Source organism: Chiloscyllium punctatum, chromosome 20 (assembly GCF_047496795.1).
Source record: "Chiloscyllium punctatum isolate Juve2018m chromosome 20, sChiPun1.3, whole genome shotgun sequence".
Classification (NCBI taxonomy): Eukaryota; Metazoa; Chordata; class Chondrichthyes; order Orectolobiformes; family Hemiscylliidae; genus Chiloscyllium; species Chiloscyllium punctatum.
The window spans coordinates 73450493-73476061 of record NC_092758.1 but is presented as its reverse complement, the minus strand read 5'-3'; the positions used below and the strand labels follow the sequence as shown (position 1 = coordinate 73476061).

Here is a 25569-nt window from a genome sequence, read left to right as displayed (position 1 = left end):
TCTTTGAACCAATTCTCTTCAAATTCACATTCAATTGCCTTTTGAAGGTACCAATGGAAGTTTTTTTAAAAATGTTGCTGATTTAAAAACACTTCTAACTTTTCCTCTCATTCATTGGCAATGATTTTAAATTGCTGAGCTCTGGTTTGTTCTCCAAACTTGCTTCCTCAGTCTGAAGATCCTGCTCCCTGCATCACCCCAGTAACATTCCTTTCCAAAGCTTTCTAAGATGTAATAGCCAGAAATGTACACCAAACTGTAGCTGAGGTTAAACAGTGATAAAAAAAAATCTGTTTTCTGATTTATGTTCACTGTCTCTTAATGGAAAGCTGAGTAAACAGTTTCTAAACTATTCTACCAACTTTCCCAACCACATTTAAAGGTTCTCTAATATTTGCCCCTCAGGATTCCTTTGTTCTTGACCCTACTTCCAGACTATCCATGTTACCTTGCTGATTAACCTCTGACTAACAAGCTGTACCTTCCAACATGTATCACCTCTCAAATATCCACATACAACTATATATCCAGAAGCATTTAATAAAACACATTAATATGTTTCCGCCATACTTTTAAGACAATCTACTGAGAACGTTCAGTCAGGATTAAATATTTATTTTCAATGAGCTGTTAGTTAAAATGTGGCCAATTGGTGTGTTAAAAGCAGAGAAATTCATATTTCATATGACAGGATGTGCAAGTGTATTCATTGCTGCTGCTGCTGGGAGTATCAGTTACAGACTACTGTAGTGAGCCACAGAACAACCAACCAGACAGGGAGGTACAACAGCTTGCCAACATGAGAGTTGCCAAGGTTGCATATCATAGCTTTGAAGCATTTTAACAAGAGTGGAAGAAAACGAAAAACGAAATAAAGAGAGAGAGAGAGAGACCAATCGAGACAAGCAGGTGTGCAAAGGCTTAAGGTGGAAAGACACACAGAGGTAGGGAGTGAGAGACAGAAGGACAGAAATGGCCAGAAAGAGGGACTCAGACCAAGAGGAAGAGTGAGAATTAGGTAGACAGAAAGTAACATACCCAGAGTGAGAGAGAGAGAGAGAAAGAGAGAGAGAGAGAGAGAGAAACAACGGAGAAAGGGAAAGAGCTGGATAAAAGACGACAACACAGAAAAGGAGAATGATATAGACCGAGAGGCATAGAGAGAGGAGGGAGAACAAGAAACAGCGATTCTGTAAGTGGGCAGACAGCGTGGAGAATGAGAGGTGGAGACACCAACATAGAAAGTGAGAGAAACCAAAAGTAAGAGACAAACTGAAGGAGACAGAGAGAGAGAGCAGGATATGTACAGAGTGAGAGAACGGTGATCTGTACAGTAAAAGAAAGGGTGTGGAAGCAAGGTAGAGAGAGAGAGAGAGCGTGTGAAAGAGGGGAGGAGGAAGAATAGTGATAGCGATTTAAGGAGAGGGTGATGCAAGTTGGACGAGGTCGGTGGGATTACATTCAGCAGTTTGTCATGAAGGGGAAGGAGTGCCTCCCTGCGAAGTACTTGGAAGAATGCTGAATATCAAAGGCGAGTCAGAGGGGCTGCAGACTCTGGGAATTGTGATCGTAGTATGTACATCACTGAAACTTCTCCACTTTCTTGGACTCATTGATTTTTCTGACAGTAAGTGAGACTCCCACATTCTCCTTTGCCTTGCTGTGTCCTTATTTTGCCATGCGTTTAACCATTTAAGGCATGATAGTTTTAGCTCAACCTGCTGGGACTCCAGCTGTTTTATTTTCCCTGTAAAACATTTCCTGCCTTGGTCACAGCTCTGAGAAGGGGCTGCAGCCCTGGATGTTGAGAGTATCTTGGTCTGCACTCGGAGTTGGGACTCCTGTCTGCTCACTGTTCTTCCAAACTGCACAGAGAGATCACGGAGCTTCTCATTTCAACAACGAATTTAAATAAATATACAGCAGCTTCCTGAAGTTGGGACAGATTTATCCTGAGTCAGCGACAGCAAAGAAACTAGAGCAAAGAAATCCTGATGGAGACGTGGAGAATCGGGGAAGGACAGTGCAGAAGTCTGTGTTCAGAACAAAGCAAAATCACAGACTGGGAGGGGGCAAAGATGTCTCAATATTGACAGGAAGTGTGAAAGGGAATAGGGCAGTGAGAGAGCAAAAGGGAGAGTTGGAAGCCTCAGGAGGTGCCATTGTTATCAACATCAGAACCTCTTTATCATCATCACTGTCTGCTTCAGTGCACACGCCTGGGATCTGGAGGGACTAGGCAGAGTGGAGCTGGGAAATCTGATCCCAACAATTAGGAATGAGTGAGCGCAAGATGGGAGGTAGGGCTGGGTTTAGGGAATTGCAGTTGGGGGAGGGGATTATGTCATCAAACGCTGCAACTGAGAGAAGCAAAGCTAAAGGTTTCTGTGTGTGAATGGTAGGGTAGAGACATATACCTGGGGGTGTGGGGGGGGTGGTGGTGTGATATGTTCAGATCTGTATACTTGACACAATGTACTTGGGTCATACACCTGGGTTGCATACATAAGAGATACATCTGGAGAGTTATACGTGGTGCCATATAATGGGGATATATACCTGGGGAGATATACCTGGGTCTGTGTACATGGGTCTTTAAAACTAGGAACATATATCTGGGGCATATACATGGAGGATAGTTCTGGAGGTATATGCCTGCATCTGTACACCTGGGAAAAGATATCTGGGTTCTTATACCTAGGCTGTATACTTCGAGCTGAATACCTGTCTCAATATGCCTTGGAGCATATACCTCGGGGCAGATACTTGAGACTGTATACCAACACTATGTACCTGGAGGCATACAACTACACTTATATACCTGGGCTCACACACCTAAGGCAGTATACCTACAAGACACACTTGAGGGTGCACACCTGGGGCTGTATACCTGCGAGAATCTACTTGCGGCTGTATACCTGGCACACTATAGCTTGAAGTCGCTGTATACTGGGAGGATATGCATTGGGCTTAAAGAACAAAGGGTTGGGCAGGTCATTTAGCAGAACAGATTCCTGCAAAAACAGCAGTCCAAGGTGGGTAGGGCCCCTTTCCTGATTTTTAATTTAACACGCTGCCAAAACAATAGAATCTCAGCAATGTGAGCACTTTGCAACTTATTTTCATTCTTACCCCCGCCCCTTCATCTTCCCCACGGCCCCCTGCCCCCTGTCCCTTTACCTTCCCCACAGCCCCCTGACCCCAGCCCTTTCACCTTCCCCACAGCCCCCGACCCCTGCCCATTCACCTTCCCTGCAGCCCCCCGACCACTGCCCCTTCACCTTCCCCACAGCCCTCCGACCACTGCCCCTTCACCTTCCCCACACTCCCCCGACCCCTGCCCCTTCACCTTCCCCACAGTCCCCCGACCCCTGCCCCTTCACCTTCCCCATGGGCCTCCCCCAACCTCTGCCCCTTCATCTTCCCCATAGCCCCTCCCCCAAACTCTCCCCCTCACCTTCCCCATGGGTCCCTCCGACCTCTACCCCATCACCTTCCCCACAGCCTCCCAACCCCTGCCCCTTCATCTTCCCAACAGACCCCCCAAACCCTCCCCCTTCACCTTCCTTACAGCCCCCGACCCCTCCCCTTCACCTTCCCTTCAGCCCCCCGACCCTTTACCTTACCCACATGCTCATTACCCCTGCACCCTGACCCTTTACCTTAACCAATATGCCTGTACCCCAACACCCTGACCCTTTACCTTACCCATAACCTGTTCAGTCTGACCCTTCACCTTACCCACATGCTCATAGCCCATGCACCCTGACCCTTCACCTTACCTACATATGCATAACCCCGAACTCTGACCCTTCGCCTTACCCACATGTCCATAACCCATGCACCCTGACCCTTTGCCTTACCCACATGTCCATAACCCCTGCACCCTGACCCTTCACCTTGCCCACAGGTCCATACACGCTGCATCCTCATCACTGCTGCTTCACCTTACCAACAGCAGCCTTCCCCCAGCCCTTCCCCTGACACATAGCACACTGCCCTTTGCCTGTTCACTGTACCCATAGCCCCCACCCCTTTCCCTTCCCCAAAGCACCCTGACTCCTGCCCCTAACTCCTTGGCACTCTCCCCCCAGGGTCGCCAACTCTGATTGCTTTCATTCCTGGAGATTCTCACATGATCCCCTAGCTCCACCATCCCCACCCCTTCCAGCTCCCCTTCCCATGGATTGGAACAGTTTGTATTCCCATCAGCAAAAATCATAAAGTCATGGAGGAGTCCAGAGAAAATGTGAAAAAGAAGCTTGTTTTTAAAACCTGGGGTCTTTGCACCTCCAAAATCAGTAGGTACTATTTCCTGACCCCAGAGAGTCCAGTGAATCCCTGGCAGCCCCACTTTATTTTCCTTTCATTTGTGGGATCGCTGGCTAGCCAGCATTTATTGCCCATCCCTAATTGCCCTTGAAGGCGTTTTGTAGCAATTAATATAACTGAATGGCTTGCATTTCACAGGGTAATTGAGAGACAACCACTTTGCTGCAGGTCTAGAGTCACATAACTGGTGAGGGTGGCAGATTTCCTTCCCTGAAGAACGTTAGTGGGTTTTTCCGACAATTGGCAATGGGTTTTATTGTTGTCAGTAGATTCTTAATTTCTGATTTTTTTTATGCTGTGGTGGGATTCGAGGCTGGGTCCCCCGAACATTAGTTGAGTTTGTAGATTAATAGTCCAGCGACAATACCACTTGGCTGTCACCTACTGTGCCATTTCCTGTTACCCCCCTTTACCATCTCCTACAGTCCCAGACTCATCGCCTCTCCTCACACCCACACAAGCCTGGACACTCCACAACCCACCCCTCCCAACGCCCCCAATTCCATGCCTCTAAACCTCAACTCCACTGTCCATCCCACAGACGCCCACACTCTCCTAAACACCCACTTCCTACACACAACAGATTGTCCCTGAGAGCGAGTGTGAAGCCACTGTAAGTAGGACTTGCCCAGGGATAGCTGAAGTAGACTGGATTAAAAATAGCAGTGGTGTGCGATGGTGTGCGAACTCCATGTGTAAGTACAGTGTGTGTACTCGATCAAACTGACAGCAGAAAGAATGTGAGCAATGAGGAGAGCTCAGTACCAGCCACACTGAGCAGCTATTAGTGCGAGATTCCAAAAAAAACCTCTAGCACATCACATTTCTCAATGAGGTACATAATCCATCATGATCTCACTGTAATTAACAGCAGGCACTGGGTGGGTGAGCTCCCCCGAGCTGCAATTGAGTCTTTTCAGCTCGCACAGGCATACAGGGATCCATTGGAAAGGGCCAGTTCTAGACCATCTATATAACGGGCCCTAGAACCTTCCAGTCAACTAGGAAGGGAGACAGCAGAGGCCATTCACCACATCTGAAAGTTAGTACTGAGGGGATGTTGCACTATTGGAGGGTCAGTACAGAGGGAATGTGGTATTATCGAAGGGTCAGTATGAGGGAATGCGGCACTGTGGAAGGGACAGTACTGAGGGAATGCTGCACTGTGGAAGGGACAGCACTGAGGGGATGCTGCACTATCGGAGGGACAGTACAGAGGGAATGCTGCGCTGTGAGAGGGACAGTACTGTGGAAATATTGCACTGTGGGAGGGTCAGTACAGAGGGAATGCTGCACTATCAAAGGGTCAGTATTGAGGGAATGCTGCACTATTGGAAGGACAGTACTGAGGGAATACTGCATGGTGGGAGAGATAGTACTGAAGGAATGCTGCACTGTGGGAGGGTCAGTACGGAGGGAATACAACACTGTGGGAGGGTCAGTGCAGAGGGAATGTTGCACTATCAAAGGGTCAGTATTGAGGAATGCTGCACTATTGGAAGGACAATACTGAGGGATTGCTGCACGATGGGAGAGATAGTACTGAAGGAATACTGCACTGTGGGAAGGTCAGTACAGAGGGAATGCTACACTATTGGAGGGTCAGTACAGAGCAAATGCTGCACTGTGGGAGGACAGTACTGAGGGAATGTTGCACTGTGGGAGGAACAGTACTGAGGGAATGCTGCACTATGGGAGTGACAGTACTGAGGGAATGCTGCACTATGGGAGGATCAGTACGGAGGGAATGCTACACTATTGAAGGGTCAGTACATAGGGAACACTGCACTGTGGGAGGGACAGTATGAGGGAATGCTGCACTGTGGAAGGGTCAGTACTAAGGGAACGCAGCACTGTGCGAGGGACAGTACTGAGGGAATATTGCACTATGGGAGGGCTAGTACTGAGCGAATGCTACACTGTAGGAGGGACAGTATAGAGGGAATGCTGCACTGTGGGAAGGACAGTACTGAGGGAATACTGCAGTATCGGAGAGTCAGTACTGAGGGAATGCTGCACTATAGGAAGGTCAGTACTGAGGGAATGCTGCACATTGACTGGGGTTTGATTTAACACTGTCTGGGAGTGTTTAACACTACAGTATACTGACTGGTCCTAATTTAACACACTAGCGCACTGACTGGAGCTTGATTTAATACTGTAGCACAATGATGGGAGCTTAGTTTAACACTGCAAGACACTAGCTGGGCCGAGTTTAATACTGTAGCACACTGACTGGGGTTTGATTTAACCCTGCAGCACACTGGCTAGGTCTAGTTTAAAACTGCAGCGCACAGACTGGTGCTAGTTTAACACTGCAGTGCACTGGCTGTCCTCGTTTAATACTGCAGCACACTGACTGTACCTAGTTTAACACTGCAGCACATGGCCTGGGCCTAGTTTGTAACACTGTAGTGCACTGATTGTGCCTAGTTTAACACTGTAGCGCAATGACTGGGCCTAATTTAACCATGCAGCACACTGACTAGGCCTAGTTTAACAACGCAGTGCACTGACTGGTGGTAGTTTAATACTGCATTGCACTGACTGGAGCTAGTTTAACACTGCAGTGCACTGACTAGGCCTCCTTGAACATTGCAGCACACTGACTGGGCCGAGTTTAACACTACACTTCACCCCACTGACTTGGCTTAATTTAACCACACAGTGCACTGACTAGGCCTAGTTTAACCATGCGGCGCACTGACTGGGCTTAGTTTAGATTAGATTACTTACAGTGTGGAAACAGGCCCTTCAGCCCAACAAGTCCACACCAACCTGCTGAAGTGCAACCCACCCAGACCCATTCCCCTAGATTTACCCCTTCACCTAACACTACGGGCAATTTAGCATGGCCAATTCACCTAACCCTGCACAATTTTGGTCTGTGGGAGGAAACCGGAGCACCCGGAGGAAACCCACGCAGGCAAGGGGAGAATGTGCAAATTCCACACAGACAGACGCCTGAGGCGGGAATTGAACCTGGGCCTCTGGCACTGTGAGGCAGCAGTGCTAATCACTGTACCACCATGCCGCCCACTGTTTAACCACACAGTGCACTGACTGGGCCTAGATTAACCATGCTGCGCACTGACTGGTGCTAGTTTAATACTGCAGAGCACTGACTGGGCCTAGTTTAACACTGTGGCGCACTGACTGGGCCTAGTTTAACCATGCAGTGCGCTGGGGTCTGGTTTAACACTGCAGCAGACTGACCGGGGTCTAGTTTAACGCTGCAGCAGACTGATTGGGGTCTGATTTAACACTGCACCAGACTGACTGGGGTCTGGTTCAATGCTGCACCAGACTGACCGGGGTCTGGTTTAACACTTCACCAGACTGACTGGGGTCTGGTTCAGTGCTGCACCAGACTGACCGGGGTCTGGTTTAACACTGCACCAGACTGACTGGAGTTTGGTTTAACACTGCACCAAACTGACCGGGGTCTGATTTAATACTGCACCAGTCTGACCGGGGTCTTGTTTAACGCTGCATCAGACTGACAAGGGACTGGTTTAATACTGAACCAGACTGACCGGGGCCTAGTTTAACGTTGCACCAGACTGACAAGGGTAGTTTAACACTGCAACAGACTGACTGAGTTCTGGTTTAACACTGCACCGGACTGACCAGGGTCTAGTTTAACATTGCACCTGACTGAATGGGGTCTGGTTAAGCATTGCATTACTCTAACTGGGCCAAGTCTAACACTGCAGCACACTAATTTAACACTAGTTTAACACTAGTCCTAGTTTAACACTGCAGCACAGACTGGGCCTAGTTTAACACTGCAATGCACTGATTGGCCTAGTTTAACACTGCAGTGCACTGACTGGGCCTAGTTTAACACTGGGGCTTGATTTAACACTTGATTTAACAAAGTGTCGAATCTTTACTATATATTCTGTGTCCTATGATCCTGCTCCACTGTCTGCCTGACGAAGGAGTAGTGCTCTGAAAGCTTGCACTTCCAAATAAACCTGTTGGACTATAATCTGGTGTAGTGAGTGTTTTAAATTAATAAGATCATTAGTTCATACAAAATAACAGCAGCAGGAGGCCATTGGGTGCATTGAGCGTGTTGTTTTGTTCTGCATGATCATGAATGATTTTGATCAATTTCAACTCCCCTTACCTGTCTTACCCCCTGTTAAAGCAGTGTAACTCAACCTTCAATGTAGTCAATGACCCAGCCTCCACTGCTGTCTAGGGAAGACAATTCAAAGACCAGTCTACACCTGAGAGAAGACAATCTTCCTCATCTCCATATCAAGCATGAGAGGCTCTATTTGCCCTCCGCTTGCTGCCTGAGTCCGTCCCTGTCTCTCAAGGTTTTTACACCCATTTACTCAACTGACAGTATATATTGGATTAGTGGTGCTGGAAGAGCACAGCAGTTCAGGCAGCATCCAACGAGCAGCGCTCTTCCAGCACCACTAATCCAGTATTTGGTTTTCAGCATCTGCAGTCATTGTTTTTACCTTGACAGTATATATTGCATGTCTCTATATTTTGGGAAGATGTAACCAAAATAAAACACTTCCTAAATACCAAACCATTCCTTTTCAGTCTAGTCACAGACACGTACAGCAAAGTTTGGTTTAACTGGCACCTATGAACCAGCAGTGTTGATAAACTGGCAAAAACTATATGCCTCAAATTCTGCAAATTTCACTATTATTCTGTACAATTATTATAGATTTTTAAATTTATTTAACTCAATGGAAGTATGCTTGTTGCTTAATTGAATGGCCGCACAAAACATCAACAGTCAATTACGAGTCAATTCCTCCTCAAATTCCACAATCTGCTGCAATGTCCAAGGAGTCCATTGAGGGTGCGAGTGAGAGGGCTCTGTGTAGATAAGTTTTATTTAAGGCAAAGTGATTTAAGCCGTAAATAAAGTATAACAAAGATGTGTCAACCCTTTGCATTACATTTCTTTATTTACTGTTTGTTTTTACATTGGTTAAGCAAACCACTTGATTATCCAGAATATTTGATTTGTTGGCACATTCCTGGTCCCATTGGTGCTAGATAATGAAACTTTAGCTGTATTTGGAAAATGAAATGTGCCATTCCTGTTCTGCAAACAGTCCCTTTGTTTTGCTGTGTCCAAAATAGTCACAAAATGGATAACCAGATCACCTTTCTGTTGAAGCTCACAGTCACACTCTGTTAGGTCTGGACTCGACTCCTCCAACATGCTCTGGTCTGCATCCCATCTACCATTCTCCATAAATGTCGTTCATCCAAATCTGTGGTGCTCGTGTCTTAATGTCTAGCACGTCCCATTCTCCTAATTAATGTGCTCGATGGCTCCCTGTTAAGCTATGCCCTAAATTATGAAATTCTCACCCTTGCCTTCAGATATCTCCAGGCTCAAGCCCCTCCCTAACTCTGTAATCTCCACTCATGGAACCCTTACTCACCCCAACATCACTCTTCCTAATATTGGAGACCCTGTCTAGCGCGGTGCTCTGCAACTCCATCCCAAAACTCTTTGCTGCTCTCTCCTTTGGAGGATCCTTAAAACATGTCTGTCTTTTGACCTTCTGTTGCTCTGCGTCAGATGATTTGCATGAAGTGTCTCAGAACGTTATGGCACTTTGAAGGTGCGACACCAACACAAAATATTAGATGAAGTTTGGTCAGTCAGAGGTAAATTATGCAATATTCCAGGCAGCAGAATGATGAAGGATGGGCGCAGTGAATCAATTTATTGAGCTGGATCTGCGAAGATCTTTTCACTCTGTTTATTTAAGCTGAGGATCAAAGCAGTTATGGCTCTGTAATCAGTAATAAATACATCCATCAGAACATTAACATTGACTTCCAGTGATTACAGATGTATTGAAATATCACATCTATTATGGTGTCAAAATGATCGATCTGTGCAGATAAGCAATGTTTCTAATCTGTGTACCTATGAACTAACACAGAAAAAGCTGTTTTGAAAGGAGTGCTGAGGTGCAGTGATGTTAGTGAGAGAGGGAAGTGTTTAATTACAGTGCATATACATCAGGATGAGGACCGGTGATCAGTGAAGCTGCAGAGAGTAAGAAGCATTCTATAACATGTCAGTAATCTCTCTGTGAGTGCAGGCTAAAAATTCATCAATATCAATTGGGAAAGTCAAATTCCGAATCAGGATAAGCAAAGCCATCCCCGTGCATAGTGAACATAGTGAGATGAGGAGAAATGTCTCCACGCACAGAATGGTGAGCCTGGGGATTTTTCTGCCATGGAAAGTGGTTGAGGCTCCAACATTGAATGTTTCCAAGAAGGTAGTATAAAGTGTTTAGGCCTAAAGGGTTAAAAGAGCATGGGGAAGAGAATGGGAACAGGACATTGAGTTAGATGATCGGCCAGGATCATATTGAATGGAGGAGCTGGCTCAAAGGGCCAAATGCTCTCCTCCAGCTTCTATTTTCTATGTTTGTAAGACACATCTCCAAGTTAGGAGACAGCGAAAGCACTGCTACACGAACATACTCCAAATTTGGGAACTATGTGATGGAGCAGCTTGTGCAGGTAATGTGATGGGCTATGTATCTGTTCCCACCCTCACTGGTACCAGGCATTAGACAAGGTGTGTTGAATGTGCCGGTGAGATGTGTGACCTTGGCTGAGGGCTATTTGTGCCTCTGAGGTGCTGCTTTTCTTCATTTCTCTGACATTCTTTGGTTGTGCTTTCTCTTTTTACAGATAAGGTTGAAGATGAGCTGGAAATGGCCACGGTTTGCCATCGGCCCGAGGGCTTACGACAACTACAGGCCCAAACCAACTTCACCAAGAGGGAACTTCAGGTGCTCTATAGGGGCTTTAAGAACGTAAGATTTTGTACCTTCTGTCCCATTCTCCCTGAAGTAATTCCTAGAAAGATATGAGATGCCGGTGTTGAACTGGGGTGTACAAAGTTACAAATCACTCAACACCAGATTATAGTCCAACAGGTTTAATTGGAAGCTCACTAGCTTTCGGAGCGACGCTCCTTCATCAGGTGATTGTCAACTACCTGATGAAGGAGCATCGCTCCAAAAGCTGGTGCTTCCAATTAAACCTGTTGGACTATAACCTGGTGTTGTGTGATTTCTAACTGAGAAAGATAAGCTGCAGTAGAACTGGAAAGAAACAAAGTTTAATGGGATTAGGAGAGATCGGAGAGAATTTGACTGGACGGAAATTCTACAAAACATGTCTGCAAATAATCAGTGGGAAACTCGCAGCTATGAATATATATTATTTTCACATAGTGAAACAAAGGTGCAACAAAACATTGAGTTCTGTGGATAAACAGTAAATCACAACAAATCAAAAACTTGAAAGGATAATCGTTGATGAAGGTGATGCTAATGAACATAAGGAGAATTAAATCTGCAGCTGGAGAACAGACAGAGTGAAAGCGATTATGAAAACAAGACAGCCGGTAATATAAATGAAAACAGTGAAGCACAGAGTCATTAAAAGCACAGTTCAAGAGAGTACAGCCACTTGGAGGTGAAGCTGGCAGTTTAACAGTGGAGCCATTAAAGTAATAACAGTGTTTGTCAATTTAGTGACGCAAGTGCAAGTGGTGATGACAAGAGAAGTGAATGAATAATCGTTTGTGACAATTGCAGGGAAGTAGCCAGTGCAGTACCTGTCAACTTGCACATCTACATTCTCTGCTGGAGAGGGAAAGAAACTAGACTGGAGAAACTTCCAGCATCTGCAGGGTTTTTCCTTTTTGTACCCATTAGTTTCAGGCCAGTTGTGGGCGAATTCCTAGAGTGCACAATTAGAGTTGTATCTACAGAGTTTTTAGGAAGGTATAGATTAGTTCAGGGTAACAAAATGTACATGGAGAAAGTGAGGACTGCAGATGCTGGAGATCAGAGTCGAGAGTGTGGTGCTGGAAAAGCACAGCAGGTCAGGCAGCATCCGAGGAGCAGGAGAATCGATGTTTCAGGCATAAACCCTTCATCAGGAATGTATGTGTAAAATGAATGAGAGCTTTTCAATGGAGATGTAGTTAACTGAACCAAAAGGATGCAGTAGAGGTGGGAATTGCAAATACCATGTTGATGGATATTATTGAAATAGCTCTAAAGGGCTATCAGTTCACACTTCCAAGTTAATATGTATCAAGATGGCATCAAAAGAAGTCGGAGAAATCATGCAGAGCATGGACAGGGTGGATAGCCAAGGTCTTTTTCCGAGGGTGGGAGAGTTCAAAACTAGAAGGCATTGGTTTTAAGGTGAGAGGGAAAAGATTTTAAAAGAACCTTAAGACACATAGAGATTAGTGCGTGCATGGAATGAGCTGCCAGTGGTGGAGGGGGGTACGATCACAATATTTAAAAGGCATTTGGATGGGTATATGAATAGGAAGGATTTAGAGGGATATGGGCCAAGTGCTGGCAAATGGGACTAGGTCAAATTGGAATATCTGGTAAGCATAGACAAGTTGGACTGAAGGATTTGTTTCTGTGCTGTATGCCTCTGATTCTAAATGGGCAGGTATATGGCAAATCAGATTTAACGCAGAGAAGTGATACATTTTGGTTGGAAGAATGTGGGCAGCCAAAATGACCCGATTGCTGCTGCTTGTAGCTACTCCTCCCAGGAAAGGAGCCTTCATGCTCGTCTGTTTGGTGTCACCTTCATGGATCCACTGCAGCTCGTCTGCTTTTACCGAGGCCACCCCCTTTACGAGTTCTCTTCGTTCTTGCTCCTCTTCATTTGTTTTATATTCCATAGTGGAACCAGCTGGATGCTCCAGCAATGAACGCAATCAGGAAGAATTGGCCAAATGGATTATTGTATGGTTCAATTATCCAGGGAACATTTGTAAAGGCTATCTGACAGGAAGCTTGTTAGGAGTAATCAAAGGAGAATAGCAGAAGCAGCTTGGAGAGAACATTGATTGATGGAGAGCAAAGAAGGTCTGCTGTGTGAGATGAAGCAAGGATGGAAGTGGTGTACATCAGGGATTGAGCACACCAGTGATGCTACTGAGGTTAGTAATCCAGAGTAATAAGTTCACATTGCAACTAGCATTCCCATTGCACCAGGGAATTTTAAATTTAATCAGTTAACAGAAGCTAGTCTCGGTGATGGTGACCATGAAACTATCATCTGGTTAAAAACCCATCTGGTTTACTAATGTCTTTCAGGGACAGAAATCTGATGTCCTAAGCTAATCGAGACCATTGACTGCAGATACACCACAATGTGTTTGACTCCAAAATGCTCTCTGAAATGGCCTAACAAGCTACTCAACTGTATCAAACCACTACAGAAATGACAAATAAAAGTAGAGCTGAAATATAACTTATCGAGTAGCACTCCTTCATCAATAACCTGCTCACTAGCCCTCAGTTTGGATTCTGACAGGGCCACTCAGTTCCTGACCTAATTACAGCCTTGGTTCAAACAGGGACAAAAGAGCTGAATCCCAGAGGGGAGAGGAGAGTGACAGCTCTTAACATCAAGGCTGCATTCGACTGAGTGTGGCATCAAGCTGTCCGAGCAAAACCGGAGTCAATGAAAATCAGTGGGCAAACTCTCACTGGTTGGAATCATACCTGGCACTTTGAAAGATGGTTGCAGTCATCTCAGCTCCAGGACCTCCTTGCAAATGTTCCTCAGTGTCGTGTCCTAAGCCCAACCAACAGCTGCTCCATCAACAACCTCTGTCTGTCACAAGGTCCGAAATGGAGATATTCGCTGATGACCACACAAAGTTCAGCAATATTTGTGACTCCTCAGATACTGAAGCAATCCATGCCCAAATGTAGCAAGGCCTGGATACTCTACAGGTTTGGGGTGACAAGTGCCACACAAATGCCAAGCAATGACCATCTCAAATAAGAGACAATCTAAGGACACAGTTTAAAGATAAGGGGTAGGCCATTTAGAACAGAGTTGAGGAGAAACTTCTTCACCCAGAGAGTGGTGGATATGTGGAATGCTGTGCCCCAGAAGGCTGTGGAGGCCAAGTCTCTGGATACTTTCAAGAAAGAGATGGACAGAGCTCTTAAAGATAGTGGAACAAGGGTTATGGGGATAAGGCAGGAATAGGGTACTGATTGTGGGTGATCAGCCATGATCATAATGAATGGTGGTGTTGGCTTGAAGGGCTAAATGGCCTACTCCTGCACCTATTGTCGATTGTCTAACCACCGCCCCTTGACATTATCAATATCCTGGGGATTACCATTGATCTGAATCTCAACTGGACTAAGTATATAAATAGAGTAGCTACAAGAGCAGTTTAGAGGTTAGGAATATGGCACCACCTCCTGACTGCTCAAGGTCTGTCAACCGTTTGCAAGGCACGAGTCAGAGATGTGATGGGATATTCCCTATTTGCCTGGATGGGTGCAGCTCCAACAACACTCAAACAGAAGCTCATAGAATGAAAGAGATCTACAACAGAGAAGAAGGCCCTTCCGCCCGTCACATCTGTGCAGGTCAAAAACAAAATTCTAATCCCATTTCCACCTCTCGGCCCCTTGCCTTATAACCTTGGCATCACACGTTCACATCTGAATACTTTTTAATGTCTCAAGGGTTTCTGCTTCTCCCACTCTTACAGGAAGTGAGTTCCAGATTCCCACTCTCTTCTGGATGAAAAAACATTTCCTTACATCTCCTCTCAAACTTCTCTCCTTACTTTAAATCTATGACCCCAGTCACTGATCCTTCCATCAAGGGAAAATGTTTCTTCCTGTCTACCCTATCTATGCCCCTCATAATTCTATACATCTCAATCATGTCCCTATCAATCTTGTCTGCTCTAAAAAAAACCAGTCTGCCCAGTTTCTCCTCATAACTGAAACTCTCCAGCCCAGGCAACATCCTAGTAAATCTCCTCTGTCCCTCTTCAGTATTATCATATCCCTCCCATAATGTGGATTCCAGAACTGCAAACAATACTTTAGGTGTGGCCAAACCAGAGTAATGTCTTTGATCTTAAACTCTGCACCTCAACTAGAGTCATAGAATCATAGAGATGTACAGCATGGAAACAGACCCTTCGGTTCAACACGTCCATGCCGACCAGATATCCCGACCCAATCTAGTCCCACTTGCCAGTACCCAGCCCATATCCCTCCAAACCCTTCCTATTCCTATACCCATCCAAATGCCTCTTAAATGTTGCAATTGTACCAGCCTCCACCACTTCCTCTGGCAGCTCATTCCATACCTATACTATCCTCTGTGTGAAACAGTTGCCCCTTAGGTCTCTTTTATATCTTTCCCATCTCACCCTAAACCTATGCCCTCTAGTTCTGGACTCCCCAACCCCAGAGAAACGTCCCCAGAGGACGTTGATGCCTATTTTCCCTATCCATGCCCCTCATAATTTTGTAAACCTCTATAAGGTCACCCCTCAGCCTCCGACGTTCCAGGGAAAACAGCCCCAGCCTGTTCAGCCTCTCCCTATAGCTCAAATCCTCCAACCCTGGCAACATCCTTGAAAACCTTTTCTGAACCCTTTCAAGTTTCACAACATCTTTCCGGTAGGAAGGAGACCAGAATTGCACACAATATTCCAATAGTGGCCTAACCAATGTCCTGTACAGCCGCAACATGACCTCCCAACTCCTGTACTCAATACTCTGTCCAATAAAAGAAAGCATACCAAACGCCTTCTCCATTATTCTATCTACCTGCGACACCACTTTCAAGGAGCTATGAACCTGCACTCCAAGGTCTCTTTGTTCAGCAACACTGCCTAGGACCTTACCAGTAAGTGCATACGTCCTGCTAAGATTTGCTTTCCCAAAATGCAGCACCTCGCATTTATCTGAATTAAACTCCATCTGCCACTTCTCAGCACATTGGCCCATCTGGTCAAGATCCTGTTGTAATCTGAGGTAACCCTCTTCGCTGTCCACTACACCTCCAATTTTGGTGCCATCTGCAAACTTACTAACTGTATCTCTTATGCTCACATCCAAATCATTTATTTAAATGACAAAAAGAAGAGGACCCAGCACCGATCCTTGTGGCACTCCACTGGTCACAGGCCTCCAGTCTGAAAAACAACCCTCCACCACCACCCTCTGTCTTCTACCTTTGAGCCAGTTCTGTATCCAAATGGCTAGTTCTCCCTGTATTCCATGAGATCTAACCTTGCTAATCAGTCTCCCATGGGGAACCTTGTCGAATGCCTGACTGAAGTCCATATCGATCTGCCCTCATCAATCCTCTTTGTTACTTCTTCAAAAGACTCAATCAAGTTTGTAAGACATGATTTCCCATGTACAAAGTCATGTTGACTCTCCCTAATCCTTGCCTTTCCAAATACATGTACATCCTGTCCCTCAGGATTCCCTCCAACAACTTGCCCACCACTGAGGTCAGGCTCACTGGCCTATAGTTCCCTGGCTTGTCTTTACCACCCTTCTTAAACAGTGGCACACATTTGCCAACCTCCAGTATTCCAGCACCTCACCTGTGACTATCAATGATACAAATATCTCAGCAAGAGGCCCAGCAATCACATCTCTAGCTTCCCACAGAGTTCTAGGGTACACCTGATCAGGTCCTGGGGATTTATCCACCATTAACCATTTCAAGACATCCAGCACTTCCTCCTCTATAATCTGGACATTTTGCAGATTTCACCATCTATTTCCCTACAGTCTATATCTTCCATATCCTTTTCCACAGTAAAAACCGATGCAAAATATTCATTTAGTATCTCCCCCGTTTTCCGTGGCTCCACACAAAGGCCACCTTGCTGATCTTTGAGAGGCCCTATTCTCTCCCTAGTTACCCTTTTGTCCTTAATATATTTGTAAGAGCTCTTTGGATTCTCCTTAATTCTATTTGCCAACACTATCTCATGTCCCCTTTTTGCCTTCCTGACTTGCCTCTTAAGTATACTCCTACTGCCTTTATACTCTTCTATGGATTCACTTGATCTATCCTGTGTATACCTGACATATGCTTCCTTCTTTTTCTTAACCAAACCCTCAATTTCTTTCGTCATCCAGCATTTCCTACACCTACCAGCCTTTCCTTTCACCCTGACAGGAATATACTTTCTCTGGATTTTTGTTATCTCATTCCTGAAGGCTCCCCATTTTCCAGCCGTCCCGTTTTCCAGCTATCCCTTTTAAATCGAATAGAATTGTGGTCACTGGCCCCAAAGTGCTCCCCCGCTGACACCTCAGTCACCTGCCCTGCCTTATTTCCCAAGAATAGGTCAAGTTTTGCACCTTCTCTAGAAGGTACATCCACATAACGAATCAGAAAATTGTCTTGTACTCTCCATCTGAACCTTTAACACTATGACAATCTCAGTCTATGTTTGGAAAGTTAAAATCCCCTACCATAACCACCCTATTATTCTCACAGATAGCTGAGATCTCCTTACAAGTTTGTTTCTCAATTTCCCTCTGACTATTAGGGGGTCGATAATACAATCCCAATAAGGTGATCATCCCTTTCTTATTTCCACCCAAAAAACTTGCTGGATGTATTTCTGAGAATATCCTCCCTCAGCACAGCTATGCCCTCACTATTCCTTATGAAAAATGTCACTCCCTCTCCTCTCTTGCCTCCCTTTCTATCCTTCCTGTAGCATTTGTATCCTGGAACATTAAGCTGCCAGTTCTGCCCATCCCTGAGCCATGTTTCTGTAATTGCTATGATATCCCAGTCCCATGTTCCTAACCATGCCCTGAGTTCATCTGCCTTCCCTGTTAGGCCCCTTGCATTGAAATAAATGCAATTTAATTTATTAGTCCTACCTTGTCCCTGCCTGCCCTGACTGACTCACTTCTGTTCTCAACTGTACCAGTCTCAAATTGATCTCTTTCCTCACTATCTCCCTGAGTCCCCCCCCCCTCCCCAACACCTTACTAGTTTAAATCCTCCTGAGCAGCTCAAGCAAACTTCCCTGCCAGTATATTAGTCCCCTTCCAATTTAGGTGCAATCATCCTTCTTGTACAGGTCACGTCTACCCTAAAAGAGATTCCAATGATCCAAAAATGTGAATCCTTCTCCCATAAACCAACTCCTCAGCCATGCATTCATCTGCTCTATCCTCCTATTCCTGCCCTCACTAGCACTGGGAGTAACCTAGATATTACTATTCTTGAGGACCTCCTTTTTAAATTTTTGGCTACTTCTCTGTAATCTCCCTTCAGAATCTCAATCTTTTCCCTTCCTATGTCATTGGTTCCAATGTGGACAATGACCTCTTGCTGGCCCCTCTCCCCCGTGAGAACATTCTGCACCCTCTTTGAGACATCCTTGATCCTGGCACCAGGGAAACAACACACTATTCTGATTTTTCGCTGCTGGCCACAGAAACTTCCATCTGTACCTCGGACTACAGAATCCCCTAACACAATTGATCTCTTGGAAGCCGACATACCCCTCATTGCATTAGAGCCAGTCTCAATACCAGAAACTTGGCTGTTCGTGCTACGTTCCCCTGAGAATCCATCACCCCCTACATTTTCCAAAACAGCATCCCTGTTTGAAATGGGTATATCCACAAAAGACTCCTGCACTATGTGCATACCTCTCTTACCTTTCCTGGGGTTAACCCATCTATGCGTCTATATCTGAGAGTTTCCCCCCTTCCTATAATTGCCATCCATCACATACTATTGCTGTTGCAAATTCCTCATTGCTTCTAACTATCTCTCCAACTGCCCTATTCGATCTGATGAGATTCACGTCCAACAGCACTTATGACATATATAATCCACAGTAACCGTTAAACTGTCTTTAAACTCCCACATCTGACAAGTCCATATCAAGTCCATTCTTGTTCCTTCACAATCTACAGACCCTGAAAATAACACCATCTTATTCCTCTACAAAACACTGCCCCAGGTTAAATTAATACTAATGAAGACAAGGTTCCCATATACGTTCTCAACCATTTTATCAACATTTCCTGATACCTGAAGGGGCCAGCTCTGATTCTCCATGCTTCCTGGAGCCTATCATTTATCATTTACTTGCTTGCTTTGTTAGTTCAGCCCAAGTGCATCACCTCATATTAATTGGATGATTACTCAACACCACAAAGCAGTCTATTTGACTGGCACAACATTCATAAACATCCATTCTCTCCACCACCATGACCATTCTTATACCAGTCACAAAAATGTGACTCTTTACTGGGTTAGCACCTTGGAAATCATGCCCCACTATTCCTGGAGTCATGCTAATCATAGAGTTTTTAAACAGTACATAAACATTCCCCAATTTATCTGACTTTCAGACCCAAGTTGACAGAAACACGGACTAGGTTTTCTGTAATGCGCTACTTATTATTTAAAAATTCTCTCAATATAGGGAAACAATAATGAACTGCCAATATATAATCTATGAATTAAAACTCAAATTCCTGATGAAATGACACTTACATTTGAAAACAATGGGTGTTGAGGGAAAAACAAAGGTAGTTCAATAGTTCCTATGATGATTCTTGTGCTGATCAGAAGGTAGCTTCTCAGTCATCCTTCTCTGGATGCAACCACTGGTTTGCAAAAGGCAGAGGGTGGCTGATAAAAGGCCACTGACTTATCAATTAAAAGTTATAACTTCCAGAAAGAGCTGAAGAATGGATGAAGTGGCTCTCTTCAGGCTTAAAATGCCTTCCCACAGAGAACAAAGAGCTCCTGAGCTGCTGATACTCTTGTGGCTGCTCTGTATCTTATTCAAACCCCACAGTGTTCAGCTACCTGAGAATCAAGCATTAAACAAAAAAATATTTACTTAGATGATTTGAAGTTAGTGACCAAATGCAATGGGTCAAAGTTCGCAGACGACAGTAAGGTGAATGGTGGACCAAAGTGTGCAGATGACACTGAAAGTCTGCAAAGGGATATAGAGAGGTTAAGTGAGAGGGCAAGGGTCTGGCAGATGGAATACAATGTTGGTAAATGTGAGATCATCCATTATGGTAGGAATAACAGCAAACTGGACTGTTATTTAAATGGTGAAAACTTATAGCATGCTGCTGTGCAGAAGGACATGGGTGTCCTAGTGCATGAATGACAAAAAGTTGGTTTGCAAATGCAGCAAGTAATTAAGAAGACAAATGGAATATTGTCCCTTATTGCTAGAGGGATGAAGTTTAAAAACAAGGAGGTTAGGCTGCAGCTGTATAGGGTGCTGGTGAGGCCACAATTTGAGTACTGCATACAGTTTTAGTCTCCTTAATTGAGAAAGAATGTATTGACACTGGAGGGGGTGCAGAGGAGGTTCACTAGTTTGATTCTGGAGGTGAGAGGGTTGGTTTATGAGGAGAGATTGAGTAGACTGGGATTATATTCATAGGAATTTAGAAGGGGGGAATCTTATAGAAACATATAAAACTATGAAGAGAATAGATGCAATAGAAGCAAGGAGATTGTTTCCACTGGCAGGTGAAACTATAACTCGGGGGAGGGGGGTGGGAGACATAGCTTCAAAATAAAGAGGGGAGGCAGATTTAGGACTGAGTTGAGGAGAAACTTGTTCCCCCAAAGGATTGTGAATCTGTGATATTCCCTACCCAGTGAAGCAGTTGAGGCTTCCTCGTTGAATGTTTTTAAGGTAAAGACAGATAGAGTTTTGAACAGTAAAGGAATTAAGGGTTATAGTAAGTGTGCAGGGTCTGGGTAAGTGGAGCTGAGTCCATAACCTTATTGAATGGCAGAGTGGGCTGGAGGGGCCAGATGGCCTATTCCTGCTCCTAGTTCTTATGGTCTTATGTTCTCATGAACTGCGAATGCTGGAAATCCGAAATAAAATCAGGATTTGCCAGGAAAACTTAGCAGGTCTGGCAACATCTGTGGAGAGAAAGCAGGGTTAACATTTCTGGCCCAGTGACCCTTCTTCAGAACTGATTGTAGCTAGGAAAAGGAAAACTCTGACCTTCCTGTTGCCTGCCACTTCACCACACCACCATGTTCCCTGGCCACTTGGGACCCTTCAGCCTTCAGGGCTCAATATCGAGTTCAATCATTTTAGGGCCTGAACACCTTCTCCCATGTCCTTACCCCAACTGCGCACATCAGTTTCTGCCCTCGCACAGGCTGCTACCACAACCATTGTCAGGACTAATGGACACAATTCACAGCTATTGATTCTCCCATGCTGACCTTTACCCATTTTTTTGTCTGTCGAACTCTGGGCTTCATTTCCATTTGTTATTGACTCCTCCACCTTATCTCCTCCCCCAATCCCAACCATCTTCAGCAATATTTCCTAGCCACAGTCAGTTCTGAAGAAGAATTGCTGAACCCAAAACATTAGCCCTGCTTTGTCTCCACAGGTACTGCCAGACCTGCTGAGTTTTCCCAGCAATTTTGGTTTTTGTTTCTGAGAACCAACCACATTGATGTTGGCAAGCAAAAGGACTTTGTCATCAAAAACTGGTCAGTGGTCCACCGATCAATCGACTGCCATACCAATCAAAGGGTATACAGCCCCTCAGCTCCAATACTTCTGCAAGCACACTTCAACCTCTCCTCAAAAAACCCACTATGTTAGATTGCCTTAACATGCGTGTGCTGTTATTTGCTGTCAAAACATGCAACAATGCTGCAGCAATCATTGATTTCAAATCAGTTCTTTTTTCATTTCAAGCCCCATTAAAAATAAATAAAAGTTGAAATGTCATTACAAAACTATAAGATACATGATACACAAACTGCAAAACACATTACTTACATCTATTCATTTTTCCTCCATCCTTATGAAGACTTCTAAACTTAGCATTTCTTAGACCTTTAACTTATTCCATAATTTTCTACTTAGGACACTAATGTATCTGTACATTATCTTTCCCAATTCAGTGAATAATCTTTATTTTAAATGGTTACAACAAAAGATTCCGACAGAATAATATCACATTTCACATTTTAAACTTTTCAGTGGATTAGAATCAGTGTAAATTAGTGTTTCCTTATTTTTGTGTTGGACGTAGACTTCAAAGTGTTGAAGAACCAACACAAACCCAAAGTCTTTTCTCCCCCAGTACAGTACTCCTTCTAATAGTGGTTTAGTTTCCTAGAGTAATGCCCCACTGGCATCTCTATTCCCACCTCCTCACCCTGACAAGACAGCACCCATCCCAAGTCGCTAACATCAATCACCATTTTGAAAAGCCCAGAAAAATCAAGGGCGGCTAACCGTGTTCATTAATTAAGATCACCTTCAGCTCCTCAAAGGATGCCTGTCTTTCTGCTGACCGTCACACTTTTGCATGTTTCTTTAACAAATTCATTAAGGTTACAGCTACTGTACTGAAATTGTGCTCAAATTTCCAGTAAGATCCACAGATTTCTAAAAATGTCATGATCTCTTGTTTAGTTTTCAGAGCAGGGAATTCTATTTGGTAATACTTGTCCTTCTCCAACAATATGCCCCAAGTAAATTGCACTTGATTTTCCATAATCAAGCAAAGTTAAAGTTATTACTTAGCCAGTGAACTGTAATTGCTTAAGCAGATCTTTGACTTCTTTTATGTGTTGTTCCCAATTCTTGCTATGGATGACATCAACCAAATGCACAACACAGCTATGAACTCAAGCTACAACTTGATTTATAAGCCTCTGCAATGTAGGTTAGGTTTTCATTAACTCAAATTGCATTACCCATATTGATATAATCCATTTGGTGCAATAAAAATGGATACATTTTTAGCTCTTGATGTTAATGGCACTTCAATAGATTATTCTTTGAAAAGAATGAGACACTACATGCGACTTCCAACAAGGGAATTGAGCCTGAATCTATCTCCATGACATTAAAAATCACACAACACCAGGTTATATTCCAACAGGTTTAATTAGAAGCACTAGCTTTCGGAGCACTGCTCCTTCATCAGGTGGTTGTGGAGTACATGATTGTAAGACGCAAAATTTATAGCATAAGTTTACAGTGTGATGTAACTGAAATTATACATTGAAAAATATCTTGATTGTTTGTTAAGTCTCTCATCTGTTAGAATGACCATGATAGTTTCACTTCTTTCATATGTAAATCAAAAAACTTTTTCTTAAAAAGTTACTTTCTCAGATTAACTGTAGCAATTGGTGTCAGCACAGATACGATGCTGAGATGTTGAAGATGTTAGCCCCCTGTGTTCCCTATCTGTGCCATAATGCTTAGACTGATTCTAATCTAAAAAGTGAGTTAACAGAGTCTTACATGGATTCATGCAGTTTTTGAGCAAAGTACAATGTAACTGCAAGTACAAATTCACCCCACAAATGTACGTGTGTGAACAGCCAGTTGTGTTGGTGCATGTAGGCACCAACAATATAAGTACAAAATGAGATGAGGTCCTGAAGGAAGAATTTGGGGAGCTAGGAGAGAAGTTAAAGAGGAAGGATTACTACCAGTGCCACGTGCTAGCCAGTGTAGAAATGAAAAAATAGGCAGGATGAACATCTGGCTTGAGGGATGGTGTAGGAGATTTGTAGGACATTGGGACAGGTTCTGGGGAAAGTGGGACTATTGCAAAATGCACAGTCTACATCTGAACCAGATCGGAACCAATGTCCTTAGAGGAGTTTTTGCTACTGCTGTTGGGGAGGTTTTAAAACTAATGTGGCAGGGGGCTGGGAACCAGAAGAGAAAACAAGTAGGCAGCGAGGTGGAGACTGTAAGAATTATGCAGATAACATTAATAAAGGGAAGAGCAGGCAGAGAGCAGGTGAGTGGAAAAGAACTGGTGGCCTGAAATGCATCTACTTTAATGCAAGGAGTATAGTGTGTAAGGCAGATGAACTTAGGGCTTGGATTGGTGCCTAGGAGTATGATGTTATTGCAGTCACAGAGACTTGGTTGAAGGAAGGGCATGATGATTGTCAACTAAATGTTCCAGGATATAGATGCTTAAGACAGGACAGGGAGGGAAATAAAAGGGACGGTGGAGTTGCATTGCTGGCTAGGGACGATATCACAGCTGTGCTAAAGGAGCACGCTATGGAGATCTTGGGTAGTAAGGCATTATGGGTGGAGCTGAGAAATAAGAAGGGTGCAGTTACATTGTTGGGGCTGTATTACAGGTCTCCCAACAGTGACCATTATGGGTGGAGCTGAGAAATAAGAAGGGTGCAGTTACATTTTTGGGTCTCCCAACAGAAGAACAAATAGGAAAAATGGAGAGGCGGTAGGGTAGTGGTGATTGGAGATTTTAATTTTCCCAACATTGACTGGGATACACTTAGCGTCAGAGGTCTGGATGGGGTAGAATTTGTAAGAAGCGTCCAGGAGAGCTTTCTAGAGCAGTATGTCAATAATCCGAAGAGGGAAGGGGCCATATTGGACCTGGTACTGGGGAACGAGCCAGGACAGGTGGTAGAAGTTGCGGTGGGGGATTTCTTTGGGAACAGTGACCACAATTCTGTAACGGTTTTAGAATACTTGTAGATAAAGAAAAGAATGGTCCTAAGGGAAGAGTACTAAACTGGGCCAAGGCCTATTATATCAAAATTAGGCAGGAACTCAGAAATGTGGATTGGACATTGGAAGGGAAGTCAACATTTGAGATGTGGGAGGCTTTCAAAGATAGGTTAAAGATAGTGCAGTGCAGGATAGGTATGTCCCGTTGAAGGCAAAGGATAGGAAGGGCAAGATTCGCAAACCGTGGATGACAGGAGAAATTGTACGACTAGCCAAGAGGAAAAGGGAAGCGTCTATAAGGTCTAGGCAGCTGAGAACAGAACAGGCCCTGGAGGAATATCGGAAGAGCAGGACAAGTTTTAAACAAGGAATAAAGTGGGCTAAAAGGGGCCATGAAATTCTCCGAGCAGAATTAAGGAGAATTTCAAAGCATTTTATTCTTATATAAGAAGCAAGCAGGTAACTAAAGAAAGGATTGGTCCACTAAAGGATAACGAAGGAAGGCTGTGTGTTGAACCTGAGAGAATGGGTGAGGTTCTGAATGATTACTTTGCATCAGTGTTCACTGAGGAGGGGAACATGATGAATGTTGAGATTAGAGATAAACGTTTGATTAGTCTGGATTACATTGACATAAGTAGGGAAGATGTGTTGGGTAGATTATAGGTTATTAAGGTGGATAAATCCTTAGGACTGGATGGGATCTATCCCAGGTTGCTGAGGGAGGTGAGAGAGGAAATAGCTGGAGCCCTGACAGATATTTTTGTAGCATCCTTAAATACAGGTGAGGTGCCGGAGGACTGGAGGGTTGCTCATGTTGTCCCCTGTACAAGAAAGGTAGTAGGGATATTCTGGGTAACTACAGACCAGTGAGC

At 44.4% G+C, this 25569-nt stretch overlaps 1 protein-coding gene across 5 annotated transcripts in view; it reads left to right on the top strand.

Annotated features, from left to right (window-relative positions):
* Positions 1–25569, top strand: part of LOC140492194 (A-type potassium channel modulatory protein KCNIP1-like) — a 503740-nt gene that overhangs the window by 418644 nt on the left and 59527 nt on the right. For 3 of the 5 annotated variants that reach the window (XM_072591070.1, XM_072591065.1, XM_072591069.1), the window contains exon 2: positions 11041–11165. In XM_072591070.1, coding sequence (XP_072447171.1) covers positions 11041–11165 — 125 coding nt within the window. Of the gene's footprint in view, positions 1–1237; positions 1628–11040; positions 11166–25569 lie in introns of those variants that run through there. The other 2 variants (XM_072591068.1, XM_072591067.1) reach the window with 2 other exon arrangements.